We start from the raw sequence: 20318 nt of genomic DNA on the forward strand, positions 1-20318 counted from the left end.
ACTAACACACATCGGGCTCTTGCTGTGGGCCAGGCATTCTTCTCAACGCCTCATGGCATCAGCTACTTAACCCGGCTGACGACCAGATTATCCCACTTTCCAAAGGAGAACATCAAGGCTCAGATATGCAGACACGTCAAGTAAGTCACCCAGGATGCACAGGGAGGTGGTAGAGCCAGAATTTAAACTCGGGCAGCGTGTTCCAGAGCACACGCTCTTAACGACCCAGCCAAGCCAGCACAGTGGCTGATGGGTGTCGTCAGAGGCCACAGCGCGGGCACCAACCGGGTCTGACAAGCAGGTGGAGCGATGCGAGCAGAAGGCTCCGGGAGATCAGTGGCCACCGCTGCACATTCTCATGTGACATTTCAGCAGAGTGATGCTGCCACATGACTGTCCCATTTGTCGTGCTATCGCACCAGCGCTGTATGTCAATGCTGGGCACAGGATACTTGCCAATACATCCTTTCATTCAAACCGGACTGCGCCTTCCTGCCCTCCCCGGAAGTCTGAGGAGCTTGGCTAGACAGGGCCCAAGAGAAGTCACGAGGGTGACATGGTGGAAGGAATGTCCAACAGACAGCACCGCCCTGGCTGGGCGGCTCCGTTGGCTGGAGCATCGCGTACATCAAAGGTAACGGGTTCGAGTCCCAGTCAGGGTGTGTGTATACGGGAGGCAACTGACCCATTTCTCTTTTTTACATCAATGTTTCTCTCTCTCTTTCTCCCCCTTTTTCTCTCTATAAACAATCAATGAAAACATATCCTTAAATGAGGATTTAAAAAAAAAAAAAACAGTGCTGAGACCCGAGTTTGAGACCCGGCCCCGCTCTTACCCGTGAGATCTTGGTCAGAATAGCTCTCCACCCCGGACATCCATCCTGGCCACCTTAGACTAGAGTCCCCATACACTCAGCCAATCGCTCTGGACTGCGCGCCCTGAGCCGGGCGTCTTTTTGGGCGCCGGAGCTAGAGCGGTGGCCATCACATGGGTCTGCTCTATGGGAGTTACCTCCTCCCGGGGGGACAGAGTGCGAACAATTAAGTGACTGCGAGATGCTGGCAGCCAGTCCACAGGAAAAAGGCCTGGGGGAGCGATGAAGCCACACGAGGTGATGGAGAGCGACAGGAGCGGAAGGAGAAGCGCCACGAAGACTGGGTGGGCAGAGGGTCTTGCTCAGAAGGTGGCATCAGAGTGAAGGATGAGAAGGCGCCAACCACCTGCAAGGGGCTGAGGGGCTGAGAGAGGGCCCCGGCCCAGCTGGGAGCCAGGGGCGGAGGCAGGAGGGGAACCAGGCACGTCAGCTGCCTCCTGTGGCCATGCGGAGGGCGTGGCTTCCATCGTGAGGAAAGCAGGACACAGTTAGAGGGCTGTACGCGGCAGAGAGGCACGACTGAACTTATGTATTTAAATGTCGCTCTGGCAACTGTGCCAGGATGAATGGAAGGGACGAAAGTGGAGGGAAGAAAGCCCCCGGGGGGCGTCACCATGGGGCCAGCAGAGAGGACGCCGACGCAAACCGAGACGGCAGCAGGGCGGGCAAGGGGAGAGATGGGCGCAGCATCTCTCAGGGACGGATGAATTACACAGTGGGAGGGGGGCAGGTAAAGGGTTAACAAGAAACCCTGAGGGAACACAGGCTGCAGTGAGGACTTGAATCGAGGCTTGTTTGGGCCACCTTGAGCCTGACATTTTCGCTGTCAGGAGGGAAGTTTACTAGGAGTCTAAAGGGCGGGGTGGGGGCAGGGACGCGATATGCCCTTGGGGGGCTGGCTCTGAGCCCCTTCCAGCTTCATCTATGAAATCAGAGCGGCCACGAGGTCATCACTGTCGTCAGCGCTTCCTAATGGCCGTCCCGGTTGAGGGTAGAACAATCCCCTCAGACTCATGACCGTCAGCAGCTTCCCACGGTCGCGCAGCAGGACGCGGAAGATGCAGGATTTGAACCCGGGCCTTTCCAGCTCAGAGCCCACGCTCCTGCCTGGGAGCTGCACAGAGTTCGATGGCTGTGTCCTCCACACGGAGCAGATGAGGGCGCGAGGGGAAGCCGTGAGGGGACCAGTGCGCCGGGGGACAATCCCTCTCAGAGGCAAGGGGCAGGGGGACGCAAACGCCTACTGACGTAGCCACTGTACACTGTCCTGGGGCCCAGGCTGGGGGTATTTCAAGGAGAAAAGAGTTGAGTGATTTACAACACACAATCAATCAGTCTCGCTGTGTCTCCATCCCGGGAACCTGAGGGGAAACTGTCGCCTTCATGTCCCGAAAAGGCTGGCACTCCAGCCCCTTCCCTCCCTCCACCCAGTGTCGCTGACTTAATGGTGCCGAAATCAGGACACCCTCCCCTCCTCACCCGTCACATGCCCACAGCTGAAGATCAAGGTCACGCTTGCCCAGGACAGAGAGAAACGGCTAACAAGGCACCCAGAGCTTCTTCGGGGGGAACAAGAACCTGAACACGAGGGAGATCTGGCACCACAACGCCGAGGGATGCGAGAATTATTCTGGCTGCTGGACTCTTACGTTACATATTCTTGGAAGTAAGTGGGCCAGAGGCTAATGCTCAGAAACCTCCTATAATAGAGATATTCGGGCTGCAATGCGACTGTGGCTACAGCGTTTGACCTGAATAGGAAAGAAAGGAAACCCGCTGTCTCAACAGAGCTGTCTGAGGACGGCTGGCGCCAAATCCCCTGGGAAATCTCCTCTCTCTCTCTCTCTCTCTCTCTCTCTCTCTCTCTCTCGCTCTCTCTCTCCTCACAAGAAGACTTCTTACTATGAAAACTAGAGAGAGAGACAAAACATGCCTAGAGGCCAAGTCCTGGCTGTTCCACTAACAGCTATTCAACCTTGAGGGAAGCCAGTGATGACTTCCAAGCCCCGACGTTCTCATCTCTGAAATGGGCACAGCAGAACCCGACCCTCAGTTCCCGAGAGGAGTGACGCTGACTTTGCAAAAGCACCAGCAAGTCCTGGCACCCAGTGAAGTCCTACCCAATGTGAGCCTTCCCCTCCTCTCTTCTGATGCCAGCCTTTTTAACACAATTAACAGCAGACACCCTGACCCCAGAGCTGGGGACCTCACTAAGCCCACCAGCCTGTCACTTGCCACCCAGCAGAGGGCAGATCATCCCTAAAGAAACAGTGGGTCACTGTCTGGGACCTCAGGGTAAGTCAAAGGCGTCCGGTACAACCGACTTCAGAAGCACCCGTCGTCACCCAGGTGCAGCCCGGCTCCCTCTTCTGTGGCCCCTGGGAACGTGGCAGGCCCCAAAGCTCTCCCAACTCCCCTGAGAGCGCAGGTGACACGATGTTAGAAGGCCTGAGGGCATGAGCAGCCAGCCACTGCCCCATCTCCTGCGATGACCCTGGCGCCCACATGGCATCTGCCCACCGCAGACGTGGGTGGCCCATGGGGGGGGGGGGTGATTTTAATTTTAGTTGCCAGGGGTTAAACTGAGAGGTTTTACTAGACCTCCAGCTCTTCTTGGGAAAATAAAATAAAAATCAGCACATCTGTCAGCAAGAAGCCCCGCCTCCACAACCAGCAGGAAGTCCCGCCTCCAGGCGCAGCCATCAGCTGGGAGCTTAGTGGCTCCCTTAGAAGGGACACGTGGTCCCTACCTGCACCTGCACTGTCCCCACTGGGCGTGCTGCAGGCACTGTCCCACTGGGCGTGCTGCAGGCTCTGTCCCCACTGGGCGTGCTGCAGGCTCTGTCCCCACCGGGCACGCTGCAGGCACCAGCTCTGTGGCCTTTGTGTGGCTCAGTATGAAAAGGGATACTTGTCAGAGGTCAGAAGCGCGTCCCCTGGCATGTTCCGCATGGAACCTCAGATCCCCTATAAAATAAACACCCGGAACATCTGGCCCCAGGCCCCCTCTGGCCGTGGCCACGCCTCCTGCTGCAAAGCATGCACCGCAGGCGCGTCCCACCGCAGGGGCTCGAGGGGCCAGGACCCCGCTCTACTCACATGTAGCGCAGGTGGGGGTTCTTGGCAAAGGCTCTGGGCTGGATGCTCCGGAGTCCTGAGTTCTTGATGGTCCTGGAGGGGGAGAGAGGGTCAGCAGAGCTCAGGGGACAGAGGGACACCCGCTGCGGGCTGAGGGCGACAGGAGGCCAGGCCAGGCCTGGACCTGCAACTGCCCCACTGAAGTGAACTCTCTTCATCATCAGAACCACTGGGCACCACGGGGCACCGATGATACCCAACGGGGGGTGTCAAGTGAGGCCTATCTGGGCTCACACCCCACGGGACCTGGGGGATGGCTCGGGATGTGGGTGGGCAGTGCTGGCAGCTGTCCTCCACCGACTGGCAGGTGCCTGAGAACGGGGCTCCCCCTTGGGGCCTCCTCCCCACCCCGAGTCCCCCCAGCCGCCAGCACTGAAGTCCCGAGGAGAAGGTCGGGGAACTTCATGCTCCGGGGGGCCCGTTAGCCCCGCAGAGGGTCCTGCCTTGACACCTGAGCCACAGGTGAGATGTCCTGCAGGCCCAGTGCAATGTGGGAGCGTGAGGGGCCGCCCTTTCAAGCCCCCGAGTTCTCTGAGTGGGCGGTGCCCCTTCCACTAACAGAGGAACCCCCAGAAGTGCAGACAGGGGCCTTGCTGTGCCCTCACCCGGCCCAGGAGGCAGACGGGCAGCCTCCCTCCCCCCCCCACCCAACATCCCGGGGCCTGGCGCACACTCACAGCTTCTGCAGGCCCGTGTAGAGCTCCATGTCCACGGCGTTGAGCGTGTGCAGGCCGCGCCAGTTCTCTATGTGTCTGGGGAGGAAAAGTGGGGTCAGGTCAGCTGAGGGGCCACGGACAGGCACTGGCTCGAAGCCAGAGAGACCTGGGTGCAAATCCCAAGTGGGTCCCTCACGGGCGGGGCCACCCCTGCCAGACAGTTTTCAGGGGTTTGGATATTGACGATCTCAGATGCCCCAGGAGCCCAGGCAGAGTCAATGCCCACACACCCTCCTTGGATGCGACGTTCCCATCAGTGGCCCCGAAGTGCAGGGAGGTGACAGCTCCCCGCAGGACACCCAGGCCCGAGAAGTGGCAGCCACCTTCCCCAGACGTCGCCTCCCTGCCCACCACCCGTGGCCCTGCCATCTGCCGCCACGTGCAGCCAGAGCCAGGAAGGCTGCGGGCAGCGGCCGGGGCCGCGGGAAGCGTTTCGGGGCCGCGGTGACACGGCATGCGGGAGCCGCAGCGTAGCACATTCTCTCGGGGCCCCTGCTGAGCAGCCAGACACACGGGCATCTGCTGGGGCCGTGGACCAGGTGGCCAGCTCGGTGTTCGAGTCCAAGGCCAAAGGCTTCTCTTGGAAGCTTGCAGCCACCGGCCGCTGACTTGACCTGGTGCCAGCAGGGTGGGGACCAGCTCCATGTCTGATGAAAAGGAAGGCCCGGAGGAGGAGGACCTGTGCCAGCCCCGTCCCCGTACCCGCCGGGCCATCGGCTCACGTAAACCACAAGCGGATCGCAGCGTTCCCGCGGCTGCGCGTCCGTCCATCCATCCATCCATCCATCCATCCATTCACGGAGCCCAGCTCCGGACGGGGAGCCAGGGGACCACTCGTGTGCACCGTCCCTCCAGAAGGAAGAGGAAAACTGTCCAAAAGGAGGCCACGCCCCCTGAGTCGCACGAACAGCACCCAGGTCTGGGGCAGATACGCCCACACCACACGGGACCCTTCACAGCCCTGGGGGATGGGCCAGGGCACAGGGAGGTACTAGTGGCCACGTCCACAGAAAATACGCCGTCCCCTCGTGAGAGAATAAACTGCAGCGTGCTTCCGTGCCAAAGTTTCCTACCTCCGGTTTGTCCCGAGCCAACATGGAAATGAATTGGCAACCTCCACGCACAGAAAAATTAGATGGCACAGACTGTGTGACCCATATTTTAATTAAAAACATGTCATGTGGATATGTTTCAGTTGTTCACAACGCCGAGGGCTGAGTCCTACGCGTAGAAGCACCAGGGGCCTGAGGCTGCTGGGAAGGCCCAGGGAAGGGCCCAGCACCCTCACCTCACAGAATGTCCCCGGTCCCCTGGGGACTCGGGAGGGACAGAAAAGCCCTTCCTCCGCGGCGGCAGGCCCAGCGTCCCTCCCCTCCACCTCGGCCCCTCCTCCCCCGTCAGGTCGCGGCGACCTCCATCGCGTCTCACTGCTGTGCATGAGCTGCCTGGTAACCAGACTTTCCAGACAACTAACCTTCAGTGCAAAGCCTGTGTGTGCTCAGCCTCCTGCTGGTGTTTCTTTCTCGACCCTAAAATGCATTGTATACCTCCTTGACTTCTTAAGCGGGACGGGCAGAAGGTAGCATATGTACATTTTCTTTTTTATATATATTTTTTTATTGATTTCAGAGAGGAAGGGAGAGGGAGAGAGAATCATTGATCGGCTGCCTCCTGCACACCCCCTCCTGGGGATCGAGCCCGCAAGCCGGGCATGTGCCCTGACCGGGAATCGAACCGTGACCTCCTGGTTCATACACTCAACCATGCTGGTTGGGCGTCATTTTCATGATGATCCTGGGTGACCATAACCAACCTAACTAGTTTGCTGAACTGTGACACAGTGTCCCCCGAATGTGTGCCCCACCCAAGACGGCCCCACCCTGAGCTGATTCCTGAAGCGAATGCTCCCTGCATCCGTGCTCAGTGGAGTTCTGGCTCTTTCTCTGCCATCAGGTTGTGGGCCATCACCCCCTTGAACACCTGCTGGAGGGCCCCTCCCCCTTGCAAGGTGCCTCAACCAGTCTGCTCTGCAGCCCCTGGGAGCACAGAGGTGAGGAGTGGGCACCCAGGGGGCAGGCTGACCTGGACGAGACCCCAGCTCTGAACTGAGAAGCCGCTGGGCCAGCGGCTCCAGCCCCTCCTGTCCTCAGTGTCCTCCTGGGAAACCCAGACGCTGTGAGGACTGGTGGAGGCGGTGCCCGCGCCCTCCCTCCAGGGTCGGTGCACAGTACCAGCGCAGCGAACAGCTGGTTCCGATACTCTGGCTGGAATTCTGTGTTCCATGAGAATGAGGAGGAGCTGAACAGGGGTGTAAGGGGATATGAGGAGATTCTCACAAACGCATACACCCCCCCCACACACACACACGTAGGTAGGTCTGCCCTCACTTCGCACCCCCTTTCTGATTGAGGTGCCAGAGAAGTAATGTCTTCTGGGAGGGAGCGTCCTCACCCCCACGCCCTGGTGGCACCGCTAACACGCTGCCCCCGGGCCGGCCCTGGAGCTGCGCCCTGGCAGGAGGCAGTGGGAACTGGCGCTCCGCACATGGCTTTGTACATGAGCTTCTGCCCGCCCAACACACAGCACTGAGCTTTGGGGAACAAGGCCGCAGACAGATGTCCCTTCTTTCCAGGCTGTTTGTTCCCATCAGAGCTGAGGTGCCCAGCCCCTCCTCCCCTGAATCCTGCTCTGGGATGGAGGCCTGGACAGGACGGAGTGGGTGCCTGGGGAAAGCAGCCTGGAATTCCACTTCCCAAATGACCAGTCACCCACGGAGAGCGCACGCACGCACGCACACAGAACATGCCGTGCATCTGACTTGGAAGCCTTGTGGGCGATGAGGACATTGATCTGCTATCCAGGCATATTATGTCTAGTGATCCAGACAGCAGCATTAGCTTTCAATTATCTGATATGTTTAGTTGTAAACAAACTGTCCCGAGCAACAGCCCCGCGGAGCGCGGGCACCAAGGCAGCCGGGGACGCCACGTCGGACCGCACCAGCCCAGTCACCCGCGCTCCCGCGCTGAGATGCCCAGAGCCTCCCTGGGTGGACGGCCCCAGCATGCCCACGCGTGAGCCACAGCTCCACCAGCACCTGCACGCCAGGACCACACGAGCCCGTCCTCATCCGGGACCCCCGGGGCCGCAGAAAGGAACATCAGGTCGTGCAGCGGACAGATGGGAGCCGGCAGCATCTGCGCGGCGTCCTCATCAAGTCCAGTGCACGTGCCAGGAGCAGGGGAGGTGTGTGCAAGCCCAGTGCCCTGTGGGGCTGAGGCCCCGTCTCCCCCAGGGACCAGGTCAGGGCACAGCGCTCAGATCCCTCTCAGACAGAAGGCCTAACTTCCAGGGCGGCAATTCCTCTGGGATTGGCCAGCGCACTGGGGAGTCAGGCTGTCCGGCTCGGCCCTTCTGCCAGTACCTTCCCCTGGTTTCTGGGCCTGGCCACACTGGCCTGTGTCCTACTCTTGAAACAGACCAGGCTTGCCCTGGCCAGCTGTTCAGTGGTTAGAGCAATGGCCTGCAGACTGAAGGGTCCGGGTTCGATTCTGGTCAAGGGCACGTACCTCAGTTGTAAGCTTGATCCCGGCCCTGGTCAGGGCATGTGCAGGAGGCAACCAATCGATGTGTCTCTCTCACATCTATGTCTCTCTGTCTCTCCTCCTCCCTTCTACTCTCTCTAAAAATCTATGGAAAAATACCCTCAGGGGAGGATTAACAAAAATGTATACATACTTGCTCCCAACCTGAACGTCCACGAAACACCTTCCCAGCTCTTGTCATCCCTCCCATCTCACTCAAAGGTCACCTTCTCAGAGAAGCCTGCACGACCACCCCATGGGAGCCCCCCTCCAGCTGCGCTCTGGCACAAGCCCCTGTTTCTGTCCTTCACAGCCCTGACTAACCATCTGTAATTGCCTGATTGGATTATTCGATTCCGTGTTTGTCGTCAGTGTCTGCACTGGAACGATGATGCATGGCGACCGGGGCGTATCTGTCTTGTCCACCTCTCACTCATCTCCGATACGAGCAGCTGCCCTGGGTTAAGTACGCGCCACGCTCTAGGCCTGCATGGTCTTCCCCCGGTCCACCTGAGCAGCCCAGAGCCCTGACCAGGCCCCAATGACACCTTGAACTTGGTATCAGAGAAGGGGTGTGGCCCTGGGCACACCATTCAACATCCAATCAGGGAGTCACTGCAGAGCCCAGCAACAGGTGGGGGGGGGGGCGGGCGGGGAGGACCCCAGAGGCCTTGCAAGGCCCATGGGCCAGAGCTCCAGTGTCAGGAGTAGGGAGGTGGCTGAGCATCAACCCATGAACCAGGAGGTGAGGGTTCGATTCCCAGTCAGGGCCATACCCGGGTTGTGGACTCCATCCCCAGTGGAGGGTGGGCAGGAGGCAGCCGATCAATGATTCTCTGTCATCATTGATGTTTCTCTCTCTCTCTCCCTCCCTTCCTCTCTCTGACATCAACTTTTAAAAAAGGCCGCGCTTGTGGGGTTGGAGTGATGAGGCCCGAACCACGTGGATCGTAAAGCCTCCAGCCCTACTAGGTGTCGCAGCCTTTGAAGCAGGAGAGAGAGAGCTTTGATGAGGAGCAGAAGCAGCCTGAGGCAGGCGAGACCCTTCTCCCCTGCGGCCTCAGAGGAGACGGTCTGGGCACGAGGAGTCCGGTCCAGGCCGAGCAGCTGGCCTGAAAGGGAGCCAAGCTCCGTGCCTAAGCTCAGCTGGCCCCGGGTCCCCAGAGTGCTGGCCTTCGGGTGGCCAATTTCCTGAGGAAAATATGAAATGGCCAGGCCACCCTTTACTGAATTATAAAGCACTTATCACTTCTTTAATCACTACCCGCCTGGAGCACGTAATTCACTCAACATGGAAGTTCCAGGGGCGAGCTGGTAAGTGAGCATTAAGCTCAAGTGCGTGGCGTAAAGCCTTACAGAGGCAATATTTTCCCCTATTAAACGGGTAGATTTCCTCACTGCGACTCTGCCTCTAGTTAATGCGGGAAAGTCGCTCCAAGGCCATTGTCACTGTCGGAGGGTCATTCCAGGTCACGGGGGGTGGGGGCGGGCAGCCCTTGACTTTGCAGGACTAATTATCCTTGGAACCTGAGGGTGTCAGAGCGATTCGTCAAGGTGACTATCAGAGAGACAAGATCGCATCGGTGGCGCCTGGCGCTCCCTGCACAGCGAGCGGGACATGACGAAGCCACAGAGAAGAGCGACGCCCCAGCACGGAGGAGGAAGGCGGCGGGCAGGGCTGGGAGGCTGCAGGGAGCAAGGTGGGTCCCTCAGAGATGTCAGCGCTGCAGAGACCCAGAGTGAGTCAGTGCTTCCGACAACAATCGGCGCTCGCGGCCTCCTCTGCACGCTGTTTGGGGGAGTTAAGGCTAAAGGTGCCCTTTTATGCCAAGCGACTCATTCATGGTCACTGTCAAGGTGTGGCCAGCCGGGCCCCAACCTGTCCCTAGAAGTCCTCCAGGGCCACCTCTGCCCCTGGTGCGGCCCCCTCCTCAGCATGCACTGTGCACACGCTCCTCCTGAGCGGAGGGTCCCGCCCAATGAGCATCCCTGTCTCAGCGTGGCTACCAACCGCCCGGCCCTCCTGTCCCACGGGCCTGGTCTCAGCACGAAGGTGAGAGACGGAACCTCCAAGGCCCAAAGCCAAGACGTAAAGACAGAGGCTAGCCCTCCTGGTCCCGTCGGAAGCAGCATGCAGGTGGCGAGTGGGAAAGCGCTCAGGCAGGGGCCGGGTGAGACCCTGCGGGCCTTCCGGGACCCCTACTCTGTCCTGTGACTGGTCACAGGGGGATGTGCGGGGCCAGGGCCTGGGCTCCTGAATGGCGGGTCGGCTGCCTGTTGCGGACATGAGAAAGGTGTGTGCGCAGAGAACAGGCCAATCTGAAGGCATGTTACCTGTCACTGGCGGGTGCCCTTCGGGAGGCCCCCCGGGAGCAGCCAGGACGAGGTACCAGCGTCCAATCAGGAAAATGGAGCCCACACACTAAACGTGACCGAGGAAACTGCTGGGCAAACCAGAGCTCTGTGGGAATTGCTGAAAAACCAAGCGGAGCCACACTGCAACCCAGAGATTAGCAACAGCGGGAAGCCAGGGGCCAGAGGGATGGAAGGCGGAGGTGGCGGAGGCCTGAAGCTCAGGGTCACAGCCGGTGGCGGAGGGAGCTGGCAGCGGGCACTGCCCAGCGGGAGCGGGAGCTGCGCGGACAGACAGCCGTCGCTGTAAGGACTTGCCAACACCCAGGATCAGACCCAGACCCAGAAATCCCTCTAAGTTCATCGCAATCAAGTCCATGAGACAGCCCAGGCCGTTTGTACATCCCACTCACTTTTGTTATTTCAATGCAATGTTTTCTCTTATTGAGATAAAATCCACATCGCTTTCAAATTAACCTTGAAAGTGTACCATTTAGTGGCATTTAGCACGGCTTCTATCTACCTCCAAAACATTCTCCTCGCCCCAAAAAGAAACCACTGAGCAGTCACCCCCTCAGCGAATCTTTCTTTCCCTGTGGATTTACCCAATCTGGACATTTCATGTAAACAGAATCACACGTATGTGCTGTGTCTGCCTTACTTCACCCGGCACAATGTGCTTGAGGCTCACCCATGTTGTAGCATGTGTCAGAAAGTCGTTCTTCGTGTGGCTGAGTACTATCCCATTGTAGATATACCGCATGCTGTTTAACCATCCGACAGCTGCTGAACATCTGGGTCGCTTCCACCACTGGCTATTTTAAACGGCGCTGCTATGAACACTCACTGTTTGAATACCTATTTTCAACATGAGGGGTCTATACCCCAGGCTTCCACCCATGTTTAAAGGATTTGGGAGAACATACATGTAAGTATGTAAATGAGCAGGCTCTTCTTAAAATGGAGCAAAGGAGTATCTGTTCCTAGGAATCCTAGAGGAACTAATCCCCACATCAGGCTCTGAACTGAGCCGTGGGTATCCTGGCAGCTGAGGTGAAAAGGGAAACAGATGATGTCGTTTGTGGAGATAAAGATTAAATCCAGAAAGGCATCCGTAACACGGCTCCTGGTATGAAAGAGTGCACATCGCGCTGTGGAAAACATATTCTGTTTCTGCAAGAGACCGCAACGTTCTCCAAATGAGTGGCTTTGTGTTTTTCTTTCCAATCAGCTATATAACATGGATCGTGAACCATTTACTGTAATTCAGTCACGTCAACTGTGTAAGATAAAGCTAACAATATACGGCCCCGCACACGGCTTTCTCAATGCTCGACTGAGTGCATGACACGAACGTGCGGGAGCCCGAAGGAGGAACGGGTGGGACGGCGTGGCCCGCACACTCCAACAGCTCGCTCCCTCGCTCCCTCCGTCTCTGGTTTCCCTCCCGCAGGCGGGTGACGCCATACTTTACGCTGCTGGTGACGGGAGAGCCTTCAGCTTACGCAGGCATGGGGGGGAAGCGTGTACAGCTGCGGGCTGACAGCGGCCTCTGTGTCGGCGCAGCCTCCCACCCAACAACGTTACTACTGGGACCAGCCTGGCTGCTCGCTGCCCTGGCCGCCCGTCTCCCTCATTCAGTTCTTCACTCTGCGTGCACGTCATTTACTCAGCCCCCCCCCCACCACACACACACACACACACACACACACACACACACACACACACAGTGGTAAATGCTGCCTCCCACCATTCTGAGGCCGGGAGGAAGCCGCTGGGTGAGAACTCCAGAGGGTCAAAGGCAGCTCTCAGCAGAGAGAGGCTGAGGCCGGGATGGAAGGTGGGGAAGGAGAGGCCTGGGGAATTCCAGAGAGAGGCCAGGACACTGAGGCGCTGAGCCCAATGCACGCGGGGGCAGGCTGCCGGAACCTGCTGTCGGTTGGTGGCCTCGGGGGAAGGGATGCCCTGGGTGAGGCGTCCACAGAACACGGCCCGAGGGGAAGTAAACGGGCCTTCGCTGCACGGGCGCTGCTGGGGACAGACCGGCCTTGAACCCTGCCTCGGCCTCTTCCCAGCTCGGGACCGGCGCGCCTTGCTGGGTGCTGCTGAGCCTGGATGCCCGCTGCGGGACCGGAGCACATGCCTGCTGACAGCCCTGCTCTGAGGATCAGCGGCGCGTCTTGCTAAGCAGCTGACGTGTAGCGGCAGTCAGTAGTGGCCACGCAAGGAGGAGTCTGAGATCCACCACTGAGCTGTCAGCCAAGCCCCACGTGCCTCCTCGCAGGCTCAGAGCTGCAGGACCTGGGTCCCTGGGAGGTGCCCCCAGATCATGTGTGACTGCGCCTGTGTGCCCTGCACCTGCACCTGCACCAGGCCTCAATGGCTTCCCACCAGCATCGGCCCTGTGTCTGCTCCCTGCACAGGGGACTCGATTTCACATTGACCCTGTGGGCTGAGGGGCGCTAGGGTGCCCGGGGCCTCCTCATTCTCACCTAAGCCCAGTGGTGCCCCATCCAGGCCTTTCTCTGTCCCAGCGGCAAGGACGAGGAGTACCGAAGGGGGCATGAGACCCGCACATGGTCTCTCACAACACAGCCTGGAGGGCAGGCCCTAGCAACGGCCCTAGCAACAATGACAGGAGACGACCTCTTAGACACAAGCCAGGTGGAAATACGTCAACAACATCAACCATGTGCAGAGGAGGGGTGGAGGAGAGCCAGCAGCGCCCACGGGGGCCGGACACCATGTGCCTGGGCACAGACCGACACCCATTAGCCAAGTCCAACTTCTCACCATCCAAGCAAAGTAACCAACGGGAAAGGGAGAGGGGCCTGGAAATCCGTTTAACCGGCAGCAAACGCAGCTCAGTCCTCTCCAGCCAGCTGTGCGGCTGCTGGGACACAGCTGTGCTGTGTGCTCCCTGGCACAGGAGGCAGGGCTGGGAGGAGAAGCCAGGATTGCAGAGGCCACAGGAAAGCCACAAATAAAAGCCAGCTTGTCCCACCAAGAGGGACAACTGGGACCTCAGAGACCCGTGGGCCAGCCCTCAGTGGCACCTGCTGGGAAAAAAAAAAGCCACCCGGCCCAGCCAGTGTGGCTCAATGGTTAAATGTCAACCTATGAACCAGGAGGTCCCAGTTCGATTACCGGTGGATGCCCGGGGTTGCAGGCTTGACCCCCAGTGTGGGGCGTGCAGGAGGCAGCCGATCAGTGATTCTCTCTCATCATTGATGTTTCTGTCTCTCTCTCCCTCTCCCTTCCTCTCTGAATCAATAAAAATATGTCTTTAAAAAAACTGCCAGCGATGAGCAGCACAGGTGGCAGTTCAAGTCCAGGCCCTGCTGCTTCGTAGCTGCGTGACGCTGGGCAGGCACCTCGCTTTTCTGTGCCTCGGATCTGAGAAGCGGGGAGAGCGGCCCCCTGTGTCACTGAGGATGAGATGTGATCAGAGATGGGAAGTGGCCCAATCCCGCAGGGCGATTGGGAAATGCTGGCTGCAGGGCGGCCCTCTCCAGGCGGGCCCGGAGCCCACCCATCCCTTGGACCACCCGTTCCCTGGACCACCCATTCCTACGCGCGGCCACACAGGCAGCTGCCGACGCCCTCCCAGCTGGAGCAGGAACGAGCCAGAGGGAGTCGGGCCCTGGACTCCCTGCTCCCACCCGACAGTCCGAGACGACGCATGCGTTTGAAACGACCATGCAGCGGACCCCAGAGGCCCACCTGTCGGGGATGGGAACCCTAGAGGCGCAGTGGGAGCTCCTGGGGCACCTGCGGGAACCTGGTTCCTGGGCCAGACCCGGGCCTCAGGGTCGCACTCGCGGGACGGGCGCTTCTCACAGGCGCTCCTGGGGCACAGCCAGGGCCGGGGATCGCGTCCAACCTTTTCATTTTACAAATGAGGCAGCTGTTGCTGATGGACTTAATGCTGATTAATTTCAGTGACTCTTTCCCCAGTTGTAAGTAACACGGGCTCCTTGTGGGAAGTTTGGAAAAAATGAAAAGATCTCAAGAAAATTAAAGCCACTCATCATCGCGGCTCGCAGCGATAGCCACCCTGGGCGCTGGGGGCGTGTCCTCCCGGCTTCATTCCGGGCAGAGAGCGCGCGACGGTGCACAAGCCGAGTCCTTGCTTCCCTTCCTTATATTTTATCTTAAGTGTCTTGTGTTGTCATTACAAATTCATAAGAGAAAATCAATAAAGATGAAAAACCTGAGAGGTTTAAACACAGTAAATACACAAGGTAAAGAGCCGATGACCTCCCGGGGCAAGGCCGGGGCCCAGGCGGCCGATCCTGGGGCCGCTCACTCCTTCACCAGGAGCTCGCCAGGCCCCCACGTGCACATCTGAACGGGAGTCCCCGGCAGGAGGAAGCGGCTCTGAGGCAGCCCCAGGAGGGGTGAACGGGAGGGGGGGGACTGGGGGGCGTCTGGTTCCATGGCTAAGACGGCAACCCAGGGAGCCAGATTACAAACAAACATAAACTAATGCCGCAGCTGTCAGGACCGATTAGGCTGCACAATAGAAAAATTACAGGGCCGTTCGGGCCCGACAATGTAAGATTAATTTATCAATACGGCGACGTGACACTGGAGAGATAACACTGAGTCAGGGCTGCGCACAGGCCTTCTTTGCAACAGGCAGGCTGCCTCCGAGCAGGAGCCGGAGAGCAGGCCCGAGGCGGCTGGGACCGGGTCTGACGCGCACTGTCCACAGGCACAGGCACGACTCCTAGGGCCCAACGAACAGGGACAGGCCCCCCCCCCCAGCCCCCGCGTGGCCGGCACACAGTAGGTGCTCACACCTCACAGGCCCCTGAGGCAGGTGCCGGAGTGATGCCCGTTCTACAGCGGGCAGGTGGCAGCCCCAGGATGCAAACCCACGCGGCTCCACAGCCCACGAGGCTGCCGGTCAGGACCCGCATCCTGTGCAGGCGGTTTACGGTGCACACGCACGCGCACACGCCACTTTGCACAGAACTCATTGTCACGCTGCCATGAAATGTCCTGTGACGCCCGCTTCCCGGGGGACCGAGGCAGGGACTGAGCGCGCCGACTGCCCGCGATCAGGCTGCTGGCGGTTAGCTGGGCCACGTCAACCGCATCACTGTGAACCGCACGCGGCACCTGGACGCACTGACTGCTTCCTGGAGGGAGCGGCTCTCGTCGGTCCTAATCCACAGCCCCAGTGCCCACTTCCAGGAGCCAGGAGCCGTGCACCTGGAGCTTCCCCGCCACTCGGAAAGCCAAGGCCATAGGCACCCAGACAGGAAGCTGGGCCCAGGGACACGGAGGACTCGCTGACGTCCCACAGCTGGGCAGCCGCCGAGAGAGCGAAAGGATCGCCGTGGGGCCAACGGAAGCCTTGGGGACGGCGGGCTGCCTCGCACCCCGCACCGGCGCCCTTCATCTCCCACAGGCAGTGGGCGAGGAGGGCGGACGGGAGGCGGAGGCTGGCAGGAGGTGGCGGGCAGGGCTGCGGGCGGGAGGCAGCTGGGCCTCAGGAAGGCAGATGGCAGCAGCTGCGGCTGGAGCCCTCCCAGCGCACGGGCCCAGAGCAGACAGTGACCTTCCCAGAAGCAGCAGAGTGGACTGTCCTTGGCCAGCTGGCCAGGGCGCGGTGGCACACGAAGGCCACCCAGGAGGACTCAGCGCCCTGTGCCGCCCAGGGTGAGAGGCAGGGTGTGGGGGGCAGCTAGTCCCAGCTGGGCCCTCCCGTGTCACCGCTCCCTGCCACCCGGAGCCCTGCCCGGCCCCGTGCTCGAGGCAGAGGGCTGCACCGGGGACAGAGGGCACAGGCGTGGGCAGCAAGGCGGGCTCCAGGCACCGTGGAAGGAGGCAGTCACCACTCACTGCTCCGTACCTGGACAAGGACACCCGTCCCGGTCCCCATTCCCCCTCCAGTGAAACAGGCAGGGTAGCTGCTTGGGCCCTGGGGGCAGTGCATGGACCGTGCCCAGCAAGAGCTGCTGGCACCGAGTCAGTGCTGGTATGAAGTATCGCTGCCGCGATGAATGGGGCGGGGGGGGGGGCGGGGGGGAGGAGACAGGAAGTTAGGGCGGGGGGTGAAGGATGGAGACAGGCAGTGCCCCTCGGGCAGAGGACCCAGGGGACGAGTGACGACGTGGCAGCGGAGGTGGACCTGGGCACAGGCTGGGGCACCATCTACTCCAGGGAGCAGGGGTTCACAGGACACGGGCAGCACCCACAGAGCCAGGAGGGCCCGGGCTGCACCCCCCCAGAAGCGAAGCCCATGGAACTCATCGACACGAACAGGGGAAGCTCCTGCAGCGGCCGTCACCGTCACAGCCGGCCACGACCAGCGGAAGGGCCCAGTGAGGACCAGCTCCCACCACCGCACAGCCTTCCGTCGCCTGGCCGGGATGGCCCTGTCACCAGGCGGGCTGCACGGAGCTGGGACAACACCGCTGACGACCTGGAGGGGTCACTGCCTCCCTGGGAGGCCCCTGAGGACTGATCCTGGCACCAGGGAGGCAGCAGGGGCGTGTGGGAGCCCCCACACCCCAGCCCCGGCGGGGTCTGCAGGAGGCGCTGGGAATGAGAGTAGCCCTGGGGGCAGAGCTGCAGCCTTTGCTTCCAAAAGCTGACTATTTTAATATCGTTTGCTTTTCCCCCCTATAATTATCTCTACTTTATTCTCTTTGTATTTAGTGAAGTTGTTTTTTTGTTGGGTTCGGTTTTGTGTGTTTTTTTCCATTTCAATGCCAAGAAGAAAGAGGGAGTCTTTCACGGGGTGTGTGCAGGGGAGAGGGTGAGGTGAGGGAAAAAACAGGGAAGGAACCTCAAGATGAAGTGAAAGCGGACCCCCCCAAAGAATCCTGCACCCACGGGGTCTCCAATCTGGGTCTGACGGGCTCAAGCAGATGTGGCTTTGCTTCTGGGCGGGGAGCTGGGCTGCACCCTCTGCCTGGCCCTACAGAGACTGACAGTCAGGGCCACGGAGGCCCCTCCCCTCCGCCTCCCTCCCCGACCCCAGGATGCTGCAGGGGACCCCGGACCTATTCAGAGGAGGCAGCCCAGCAAGCACAGATGAATGAAGTGTGAGGACAGGAGTCGGAGGTGGGGGAAGGCAGAGGGGGGTGGGAGCAGGAGCTGGGGCGGGGCGGCGGCGTGGGAAGGCCCCTCCAGGCATCTCTGCTGTCAGTCAGCCGCAGTCCCATCAGAAAGCCGGGCAGGTTATCAGAGGCAGACGGCACCCCCACTCCCCGCTTCCCACAGCCAGACATTTTCCAGGTCCTGAGCCCCCCAGGAAATGCAGGGACCCCTGAGGGCTGGTACACGGCACCCCTAGAAGCCGGGGGGGTGGTCCCTGGGAGGCTGGAGGAAGGGCCAGACAGGGCACGATGCCTTCCTGGGGCCGCATGAGCTGTGGTCGGTGGTCACCTGCCGCCCTGACATGCACACCCCAAGCTCCTCCCTGTGGCCTTGAGCCCCTCAGACGCCGGTGGCCCGTGCAAAGGGCTGATGCGGCAGCCAAGGACGATTCCAGGAAGTGGCCCAGGCGTCGAGAGGGCACTGGACTGGGAGTCAAAGGCGCGGTGTGGGCCGCATGGTCTGGTGCACACTGTGGCTCCAGGAGAGCCCTCCTGCCTCGGGCCTCGTTTCCTCGCCTGTGGACCAGGCTGTGCCCAGGGCCCCAGCTCCCAGCTCTGAGACTGCGGGCCCCAAGACAGCACAGCCACCCCCCCCGTCCCTCCCTCCCCCACCCTGAGCCCTCAGCACGCCACTCCTCTCGCTCTGCCACCCAGCGCCCCAGAGCACCCTCAGGGGAGATCGTGGGAGGCGCCAGCTGCTGCTGTGAGCACAGGGGCACAGCCCCCAGCGGTCCAGGAGGCGGCCCTAAGATGCCAGGGGGCTGGGACTGGGGTACACTAGGTGAACCCACACATTCTACTGCATCCAGATCCAGCACCTGCAGACACCGATGACTCCAGCGTGGCCTGGGCAGGCGGGCTGAGGCTCCCAGAGGCTGGGGTGCCCCAGGGTCCTGCCAATCAGGGCCATTCAGCCTCGAGCCCGTTCCAGGTCCTCAGCTGCCCCCGACCCCCCACCCGGACTCAAGACCAGGGAGCCCTGACCTGTGCCTCCAGGAGCCCCATCCCTGCCGGGCCACGCTCACGTCAGCAGAGGACCTAGGTCTAGTCCACCCTAAAAGCAGTAACCACACCACGGAGCCCAGGAGAGCCCTCAGCGTGCGGCGAGCAGCGGCTGCCAGCCCCTCTCCACAGCCCTGGTACGGAGTACCATTCCCTTCACAGATGAAGACACGGAGGCTCGGGGGGTCTTTCCCGTCACTAACCCCCCTGGAGTTCACCTCTCCCTCGCCCTCCTCTCGCAGAGAGCGGGTCCCTTTCCTCCCGTCCCAGCCCCGGGCATCCTGGGAATGCAAGGCGGGGCCAGGCGCCGGTCTCTCCAACGCCACAGGCCCTGTTTCCGCCCTGGCCCCTGCCTCCTGCGGGCTCCCGTCCATGGCTCCTCCCATTCTGCCCATGAGCACGTGCAGGTCTCCCCATCCTTACAAAACACGTGTTGGCTTCCCACCAGCCTGTACCTGCGTCCTGGGTGCCGAGCCCTTGAAGGAAGCTCTGTATTTTCTCTTCACTGGCCTGTTGCTCCCCCGTCCACCCACCCTCTCCCTCGGCCATGGACTTGGCTGACCACTCTCTCGTCCTGGAGGCTGGTCCCCTGGCGGGAGCGCTGGCATCCTCCTCGCCTCCTGCCTCCACATGGACACACCAGGCTCTCCTGGCCTTCAGCCCTTCCGCCTGTCCACTCAGCTCTGGGCACGGAACTCACAAACATCCAGGCTGGGGCTTATGCCCAAGGCCAGCCTGGAACTCCAGCCCTGGCCAGACGGACACTCCCGGATGTCCAAACCGACCAAACCCGGTGTGTGAGGCCAGATGCACCCCCTCCTCGCCTCCCCTGCCCACCCGCCCCCACTCCGGATCTGCCCAATCTCCTGCAATCACTCCCCTCTCCGGGCTCCTCGCTGGAAGCCTCTCAGACTCCCTGGGTGCCCCCTCGGCCCTAACCCTGCCAGTGTGACCTCCGTGCCATCTCCCTCTCCCGTGACCTCACCCCCCTGCCCTCCTCCTCACTCTGACCTTCACCCCTCCATCCGGAGACGATGCTCGCCACCCCACGTGTCTACGATCCATCTCCGACTGCCACCAGCTCAGTCATCACGTCACCCCCACTGCCCCAGCCTGGGGCCCTGGGACAGGAGGAAAACACCCCATCCCGAGAGCTTAGGCAACTGCATGCCCTCACCCCCGCGTCCTCTCGTCCAGGGTGCCCACCCCCCATGTCTTCGCTGACTCCCCCCCCCCGATGCCCACAGCACAGGCCCCAGCCCTGCACCCCCTTAGTGAGCACACACCACGCGATGACTCGTCTCATCTGTGGGCCCTTAACGATGCGGGAAGGGCCAGGTCCCCGGCTGGTGCCTGACGCCCTGGTCCGCGGGCACGGAGCCTGTCCGCAGAGCCCTCCTGGCAGCACAGAGAACCACTCACGACAGCCAGGCAGGGCACCCAGAGCGTGGGTTTCCCCAGCTCCCTGCGTCTGAGTGACTTGTCCATCTCCCACTTGTTGCTATTTCTAGCTTTCCCTTCACAACATACTTATTA

At 60.8% G+C, this 20318-nt stretch overlaps 1 protein-coding gene across 5 annotated transcripts in view; it reads right to left on the minus strand.

Moving 5' to 3' along the window:
- NTRK3 (neurotrophic receptor tyrosine kinase 3) overlaps positions 1-20318 on the minus strand; it is a 213838-nt gene that overhangs the window by 174805 nt on the left and 18715 nt on the right. For all 5 annotated transcript variants that reach the window (XM_059678133.1, XM_059678129.1, XM_059678130.1 and 2 more), the window contains exons 3-4: positions 4691-4765; positions 3975-4046 (exon numbers count right to left, since the gene is read on the minus strand). In XM_059678133.1, coding sequence (XP_059534116.1) covers positions 3975-4046; positions 4691-4765 — 147 coding nt within the window. The remainder of the gene's footprint in view (positions 1-3974; positions 4047-4690; positions 4766-20318) is intronic.

This window comes from Myotis daubentonii, chromosome 21 (assembly GCF_963259705.1).
Source record: "Myotis daubentonii chromosome 21, mMyoDau2.1, whole genome shotgun sequence".
NCBI classification, from domain to species: domain Eukaryota; kingdom Metazoa; phylum Chordata; class Mammalia; order Chiroptera; family Vespertilionidae; genus Myotis; species Myotis daubentonii.